At 37.2% G+C, this 9,219-nt stretch overlaps 1 protein-coding gene across 2 annotated transcripts in view; it reads right to left on the reverse strand.

The window, feature by feature from the left end:
- The window catches only part of Cwc27 (CWC27 spliceosome associated cyclophilin), a 192,606-nt gene extending 183,581 nt beyond the window's left edge, over positions 1 to 9,025 (reverse strand). For both annotated transcript variants that reach the window (XM_070031387.1, XM_070031388.1), the window contains exons 1-2: positions 8,818 to 9,025; positions 247 to 343 (exon numbers count right to left, since the gene is read on the reverse strand). In XM_070031387.1, the coding sequence (XP_069887488.1) occupies positions 247 to 343; positions 8,818 to 8,859 (139 nt within the window). In that variant the 5' untranslated portion in view covers positions 8,860 to 9,025. The remainder of the gene's footprint in view (positions 1 to 246; positions 344 to 8,817) is intronic.
- Positions 9,026 to 9,219: the final 194 nt, after the last annotated feature.

The following is a 9,219-nucleotide window of genomic DNA, read 5'->3' on the forward strand; positions in this document are numbered from 1 at the left end:
TTAGAGAATGAAAGAGAGAAAAACAGAGGAGTTAGCAGAGGAGACCAAAGAGATCAATTTCTCTGTTTATAAAGGATATAGATTTATTTAGGAAAGACCTGATATCCTTTCTATTTCCCCACACATAGCTTAATGTCACATAATGCTATCTAACATGAGTCTTCACTGTTGTGAAAAATACAATGCAATTTGTCTTTAAGTAAACAAAATTTTTTTCCCACAGAATACTGCTCAAGTTGTACTTACCTTCCAAACAAAGCTGAATGAAATTCCGGCAAGCTTTAGGAGCTTCTTTTGACCACAGCTCTATATCAATATCTCCAGCTGTAGTTTTCAGTAAAACCTGTAGGAAGAACATATCACTATATTAAATTTTCATTTTGCTTGAGGATCAGTTGAACTCAACTTGCAGCTTTCATTTTCAGTTTTAGAAGAAATACTATAATCTTTACTAGGCTTTTTTTGTTATAACAAACAAATTGTCAGATATTCATGGCACATTTAAATCACTCATACTATTTTCAGAAAAAGATCAAGATTTAAGAAAAATACTACACAAATAGTATATGCTTTCTTCAATTTTTGCAGTATAGGGGTTTGAACATTAGGTTTGGAGTAGATACTATCCCTTGAGTTCTGAAACAAGTCCTTTTTGCTCATTATTTTCACAATATGGTCTTTCTTTTTGCCTGGGCTAGTCTCCAATTCTATGTTTCCCAATCTTGACCTCCTGAAAAGCTAAGATTATAGGCATGGACCACCACGCTAAGCTAGTATATACTTTAAAAAAATACTGGGGTAGGGAGGTTATTAAACTTCAGGGCTCACACTTGCTCAGCTGGCAATTTACAACTTGACCCATACCTCCAGAATAGTGTTTTTTGCTAGTTATTTTTGCAGATAGAGTCTCCCAAACTTTTTCTACTCCAGCTAGCCTCCAACTGTCATGCTTCAAATCTTAGCTTCCTTAGTAGCTAATTTTTTTAATCACAGGAGAAAAAAAAGCATTCATTTGAAAACCAGTAATGCAAACTTGATTACTAAAGAGTTTCTTTTTCTATTACTGCAATAAGATTTATTCAGGAAACTAAATAACTTTAAAAGACATGAAATCCTTGAATTAGTACACATTAGACAGTTTTATAATTACTCATTTTGCAATTACTCTACCTTCGTATTTAAAATCATGCTATTCCTAATTTAGAAAATAATATTTTTTAATCTAATATTGTTGATGACTTCTTAAATGTTATGCCTTAAAAAAATCAAAAAGCTAAAGCCATTTACTCTAAATTCAGGAGCGAAACAAGGATGTCCACTCTCTCCACTTCTCTTCAATTTATTATTAAAATGCCTAGCTAGAGGAACAAGACACAATCCAAATAGGGAAAGATGAGGTAAAACTCTCCCTCATTTCTGATGACATGATCTTGTATTTAAAGAAGCCCATAAACTCCACTCCGAAGTTACTCGAGCTGATTCAAAACTTTGGCAAAGTAGCAGGGTATAAAATTAACCCTCAAAAAACAATGGCTTTTCTGTATGCCAATAATGAGAAGAGCGTGGCTGAAATCAGGAAAGCAACTCCTTTTGTAATAGCTCAGCCCCACAAAAAATAAAATACCTAGGAGTTAACTAAAGAAGTGAAAGACCTCTATGATGAAAACTTTAAAAACCTGAAAAAGGAAATCAAACCAGCACTAAGGAAGTGGAAAAACCTCCCAGGCTCCTGGATTGGGAGGATTAACATCATGAAAACGGCAATACTACCAAAGGCTATCTACAAATTCAATGTGATACCCATAAATATCCCAACCTTATTCTTCAATGAAATAGAAGAAGCACTCCAAAATTCATATAGAACAATAAAAGACCCAGAGCAAAAACAATCCTTAATAGAAAGAACAGTGCTGGAGGAATATCAATATCAAATTTCAAACTCTACTATAAAGTCATAGTAATCAAAACACCTTGGTACTGGCACAAGAACAAACCTGAGGACCAATGGAATAGGACTGAAGACCCAGAAATGTACCCACAGACCTACAGCCACCTAATCTTCCACAAGGGAGTTAAAAAAAAAATAGAATGGAAGAAAGACAGCCTCTTCAGTATCTATCACCCTGCACCAGAATCAACTCCAAATGGATCAAAGACCTCAAAGTCAAAGCAGACACTATGAAAACATTACAGGAAGGAATAGAAGAAACTCTAGGGCCCCTTGGCACAGGTCTTAATAAAGACCCAGAAACACAACAAATCAAAGAAAGGTTGGACAAATGGGATTGCATGAAACTGCAGAGCTTCTGCAGGCAAAGTACATAGCAAGCAAGATCAATAGAAAGCCCACAGATTGGGAGAGGATCTTTACTAACCATACAATGGACAAGGGTTTCATATCTAAAATATACTTAGAACTCAAAAAATTAAATCTTCCAAAACAAATCCTCAAAGGAATAACAGCCCGATTAATAAGTGGGCTAAAGACTTAAAAAGAGACTCTCTGAAGAGGAAATAAGAATGGCCAATAGACACATGAAGAAATGTTCAACCTCTCTAGCCATAAAAGAAATGCAAATCAAGACAACATTGAGATTCCACCTCACCCCAGTTAGAATGGCTATAATCAAGAAATATAACATGGTCTCCCTGATAAGCGGATGATAAATCCAAAATGTTAGGTGATATGACAAAACTAACAGGACTTAAGAAACAAAGAACTCCCACTCATCTGGTTGAACCACTACTAAATATCCCCATGCTGCTGATCACGTGTATGGTATATAACATATGAACACCGTTATATATCACAGACTGTGATAGACAATTTGCTCCAGGAAAGTTAGAATGAACGTGTGACTTTAAATGAGCATCATTATTCCACAATACTGTGAATTTCCGGAAATTAAGTAATCACTTAATCACAATCAAAAAAAAAAAAAAAAAAAAGAACCTTGGGGAAGGGAGGGAGGGAGGGGATGGTAGGGAGAAAACAATGGAGGGGGTAACAATGTTCAAGAGGAAGTGTACTCATTACCCCACTCATGTAACTGTAACCCTCTGTATAGAATCTTTACAATAAAAAAATAAAAATAAAAAAAAAGAAATATAATAACAGATGCTGGGGGGGGGGGGGGGGAGAGGGAGAGATGTGGCCAAAAGGGAATCCTATTGCATTGTTCGTGGGAGTGTAAACTTGTTCAACCACTCTGGAAAGCAGTATGGAGGTTCCTCAAAAGACTACTCCCCTACGGCCCAGCAATCATACTTTTAGGCATTTACCCAAACAATCACAAACAAGGCCATACTAAAGGTACCAGCACAACTATGTTTATCGCAGCATTATTTACCATAGCTAAGATATGGAACCAACCCAGATGCCCCTCAGTAGATGAATACATCAAGAAAATGTGGTATATATACACAAGAAAATGTGGTATATATACACAATGGAATTCTATGCCTCCATAAGAAAGGATGACACCTCCCATTTGTTAGGAAATACAAGGACTTAGAAAAAATGATACTAAGTGAAGTAAAGCATGCCCAAAGAAACATAGGTCCCATGGTTTCCCTTATCTGCAATAACTAGTATATGTCTATGAGAAGCAGAAGAGGTCAAAAGCTATATACATATGACCATATAAGATGATGCTAAGCAAAATGAACCCCAAGATAGGGACACAAGAGGTTTTATCTTTCTTGCTGTTGTTTTCAACATACTTATAATATGCTATGTGATTTTTTGTTTCTTTTGTATGTTCTTCCCCCATGGTATTACCCGTTGTCACTGTATTTGATTCCAGTGCCCCACATCTTGTATATACATTTTTCTAATTTGGGGAGGGGAAGGGAAATAACAAAATGCTGATATACGGATACAGGCTGACCCATTGTAACAATGAGATGTACAAGACACTATGTTGAAAACAAACTTTACAACTTGGTGGGGGGGGGGAGGGAGGAGTTGGGGAGATAGGGAGGAAAGGGATAGTGGGGGACAAACAAAGGAAGGGATGACAATGCTCTATAGGAAATGTACTCATTACCTTGCTCATGTAACTGTAACCCCTCTGTACAGTATCTTTACAATAAAAATACACCTTTAATTTTAAAAATCACCATCAATAGTAAATAGAATCCTTTGATCTCTTGTCCACCAGCTCCTAACTGGTAATGCATTGGTGGAAGCAGCCATCTTACAACAACTAGAATTCCTTCCTTTATGTCTTACTTTTTCTCTTTGAATCAAGGATTAATCTCATACATGCTAGCACTCTAGCTCTAAGCTATAACTCTAGCTGACTAGAACTCCTTCTCAGTGCATAGAAGGAAACAGCTTATAAATGGCTTACAAACAACTACAAATGAATGAAAGGAATAGTTGGTTTGTAAATTTGAACACCGCAGCATAGTTGGAGCTCAATTTCTCCAGGATCATTTCCCCTTTTTTGCCTCCAGTGTAAAAAATGTTGATTAATGTCAACAATCTGTGGCCACCACTGTCATTTAGGGTGTCATTTAGGAAAATTATTCCAGAATAATTTTCAAAATATGACTAGTTTTCATGGGAAGTCAATTATCATTGATATGTCATTCTTTTTAACCATCTAGACAACTATTTTTTGCCATTCCTGGGGTTTGAACTCAGGGCCTGGGCATTGTCCCTCAACTGCTTCTATTCAAGGCTAGCAGTCTACCACTTGAGCCACAGCACCACGTCTGGCCTTTACTGTTTATGTGGTACTGAGGAATCGAACCCAGAGTTTCAAGCCTGCTAGACAAGCACTCTATCACTAAGCCACATTCTCAGCCAAGACAACTTCTTTACTAAGGTTCCACAAATGTGTTTGGGGAAATGGAGGAGGCTTAAAAATATATTCAAGCCAAGAGTCAGTGGGTCACACCTAAAATCTTAGCTGCTCAAAAAGGTGAGATATGGAAGACAGTAGTCTGAAGCCAGCCTGGGCAGAAAAGTCCATGAGATTCCTTCTCCAAAATAATCACCAGAAAGCCAGGCTGAAGTTGTAGGTTCATGTGGTAGAGTGACAGCCATGAGCAAGCAAGTAAGTGTGAGGCCCTGAGTTCAAACCTTGGCACCCAAAAAGAAAAGAAAACTATTCTAGCTAGCTTGTCTTTTATGAATGACCCAAACTCAGAGAAGTAGTTGTAAGTTGTTCCTCCGTTTTTCCTACAACTGACTTTCAATTTCTGTTTCAGAAGCCCAGATAATTCTGCCACAAATTTACAGAATACTGATAAGCATGTTCTATCTTTTGGGGATTTTTTTTTGGGGGGGGGGGCTAAGGAGTTCTCCCACAACTACTCTTCAGTGACTAACAGAATGGTAAATTTTTAAATGGCTCCTATAATCATGCATAAAAATTATAAAAGAATTGGAAACGTTGGGAAGGGGAAACAAAGAAGGAGGCTACAATGCTTGATAAGAAATGTATTCATTATCTTGCCCATGTAATTGTAACCCCTCTGTACGGTATTTTCACAATAAAAAAAAAAAAACACAACCAAAAAAAAAAGAAAGAATTGGAAACGTAAACAGGTCTGATTTTTTTCAATGCTTTATAGTTCCTCTTCAAAAAATAAGCAGCATGCAATGTGTCAACTTCTGTGAAAGACTCTTTATATTTCTTATCCTATTTAATATTCACCTGCCAGGTAGAAATTTTTAATGCTATTTTACAGAAAAAGAGGTTTATTCAAGTCCTTTATTCAAGGGCTCTGAGTGTATGAACCTGAACCAAAAATGCTCTATGACTGCAAAGACTGTGCCTTTTCTATATCATTATAATGTTCTCCATATTTTCATACAACACTGGAAAAATAGTCCATCAAGTTCTAGGACTCTGCCATGTATAACGAAAGAAATCTCCATGGCTGCCATAGTTACAACTAATACAGAGAACAATGCCTAAATCAAAAGCAATCATATACTGTCTGACAATGAGCAAGACTTTCTAACTAGTCTTGACATGAAATATACCTAAAAGTAATATCCTGCATTGGATGGTGACAACACAACCCAAGCTTATTCTCATTCCCCTGGGAATGGATATAAACAGAGTCTGGATAACTCCCTCTACCTCAAAAAGTATCTGAATAGTACTATGTACCATCTTCTGATGTTCCATGAGAGCTGACGTTCATCATGTCCTATTCCCTATTCAATGAATTTAAGAACAGTTGTTTACTTTGTAATTTTACAGCAAAGTTCTCCAAGCTTTTCATAAATATGCCCCATTATAAGCAAAAGAGAGGGAAAAAAATGAAGGGATGGAGGCTTGAGGAGCAGTGAGCACTTGGAGCTAAAACAACCAAAATATGTATATTTAAATACATAGTAGACATTAGTATGTATATTTTCAAAGTTGCATAAAATAAGAAATTTATTAAAAGTATGTATACAGAAACATAAGAACTGCATTTTAAAAGAGTTGTATTTTAAAATAATTTTAATTGTATTATTGATACATTATATCATTTTATAATATTTTGAGACATAACCCTCATATCATTTGACCTTAATAGTCATACAATTTTACAACCACTACCACTAATTCCAAAATGTCATCACCAATGAAAGAATTTCTGTCCCCATTAACCATTACTTTTCATTTCTGAAACCTAACATAGAAATTGACATGGGCTTTGTAATATGTGTGTATGCATATATTTATACATATATGTGTATATATATGTGTGTGTGTATATATATATATATATATATACATATATATATATATATATATATATATATATGGCATGATCTCCTGATCAGAAATGTATCCTTGTTAAAGATTTTCATCTACATGAAAATGTCAACTCATATTCTAGAGTTAAATAACTAAACTTGCCTTTGGCCAGCATAATTTCAGTATAATTTCAAACTCAACGGTTCTTAATACTTCTCAGAAACTAAAAGAACATAGAATTACTATTCACCCATCCATCCATTTTTTTCAGCACTATTTGAACTCAACTATGTGTCAAGAACAAGTCTAGATGCTGGTTTCTGTTTTTATAGTATTTGTGTTCTATAGGGGGAAAAACAGGAAATAATAAATAACATTGATACTACAGCAAACACTAAAAAGGCCAACAGGGCCAGAAATGCTGGGATGAAGGACATGAATGAGTTCTAATATTTCATAAGAAAATAGATAAATGCCTGTTTGCTAAGGTTGACACTTTAACAAGTAAAAACGACAGGAAAGAACAAGTATGAATGACTTGGCTGGCAGGATAGGCAATCTAAATTATTCCATCTGTATTTATTAATTGGTGTGGATAATGTCCTCAAGAAACATTTCGAAATTTATTTTCATAGTAAAATAAGGTGGGGTGATGTAAGAGTAGAGGGTAGTGCTCTGGAAAAGATTCCAACAAGAAAGAATCTAAAGAACAGTTTTATCTAAAACACCCACAATTTAGAGCAAGGGCTGGGAATTATAGAACTTTTATTTTTGCTTTCAAATTGTACTTATTGCATTATCAGTTTGTGTAATGTAAACTAACATGTCAATTTCAATTTACATAAAAATGTATATATAATTTAGCATGAAATGCAAAAAGACTATCTTCCAAATTTACATTATCCCTAATTCAAATATATGTTGCTTGTTTGTTTATTTTTGCAATGTTGGAAATCTGTTCTTGGGCTTTGTGAATGTTAGGTAGGTAAGTGCTCTACTGCTGAGCAACATTCCCAGTTCCTTAACTCTGTATATTCTATTCCACTAATTTTTCTATTATGCTGGTTCATCAAAGACCAAATGTAATATAGATTAGATTTAGTTTAAAAAAATTCAGTTCACACACCCCACAGTTGACTGTTTAAGTTCAGACTATAAACAATCACATTGGGTGGGTAGTGACATACCCTGGCCATGAAATCTCTATTAGAAATTATTTTCCTTTGAACATGGTTACATTCCCCACGCTCTCTGACTATTCTCTCATTTTAAAACCAGCTCAAAAGCTAGTATCTGCATGATGTTTTCCTGGGATTCCCAACTGCTCAGTCCTCCTTTCATAGCAATATAATCTTCCAACCTAAAGCAAACCTATCAAACCAGGCGTAGATAGCTCATACTTCTAATCCTAGCTACTCAAGAGGCCGAGATCCAGTCTGCCAGCCTCGGAAAAATCCAAGAGACTCTTATCTCCTATTAACCACTAAAAAGTCAGAAGTGGAAGGCTGGCTTATTGGTAGAGTACTAGCCTTGAACAACAACAACAAAAAAAAAAAAAAAAAAAAAAAACAACTAAGAGAAGAGACCAGGCCCTGAGTTCGAGCGTCAATACTGGCTGGCATACTGTGAGACACATCACTGTAAGGTTTTTCTTTACTCAAACTGAGTTAAGCTCTTCTGTCGGTAACAATCTTACCCACCCATCTTTGCATCACCAGCACTTAGTAGTGTGAGGTGCCTAGCAGCCGTTCAAAAAACGCTTGCGCAGAGAATATTGTCCAAATCACGTAAGAAAAAAAATATATACATCTTTTTAAAAAGAATCAAGAGAAGGCGCCTGTGTGACTTGGATTGCACAAGGCAGGAGATGTCTGGATCTCGGTTTCAGGACCCATTAGAGTAAAAGCTGGTGAGTTCCGGGTTTTAGATGTAACCCTGTCCCTAGGCCCCCGGCAATCCCCGACCCCTCCGCGTCAGGGCATCGCTGGGGGAAGCCTGGCCACACCCAGGGGAACTCAGGCCTAGGCCTCCTCATCAGGGTACCCGAGGGGAACCCAGGCGTACGCCGCCCAGTCAGGGTGTCACTGGGAACCGGTGGGGGTCTCACCTTCCCATTCGTGGGAGGTTCCTGGATGTAGATGTTGCTCATCCTGGCCAACGCTCAGAGATGCTGCTCTCTGGAAACGCACGCCGACGAGCGGTCACTAGAGCTGTCCGCCGACCAGTACCGGATTCTTCAAGTTCACTCCGCCCGGGAAAGTTTCCCTGGGTCACAAGCTTGCACTAGAGCAAGACCGAAGCTAGCGCCTCACGGACGCCGCCATGTTGTTTATGGACTAGAACACCGCTAATCCTGAGAGGGGGAGGGATTCCAATGTCCTCCAGAGAAAAGGCGACAGTTCCCCCACCAGATTGACATCAGTTTAAATGTGACTTGTAACAACGTTAAAACAGAAGAGTCTGAAACCATCGGGGTTGTGTTCACTTCACTTTAGGCATGCGCAGTTCA

The sequence above is a fragment of the Dipodomys merriami genome, unplaced genomic scaffold (genome assembly GCF_024711535.1).
Source record: "Dipodomys merriami isolate MVZ:Mamm:240054 unplaced genomic scaffold, mDipMer1.0.p SCAF_20, whole genome shotgun sequence".
NCBI lineage: Eukaryota > Metazoa > Chordata > Mammalia > Rodentia > Heteromyidae > Dipodomys > Dipodomys merriami.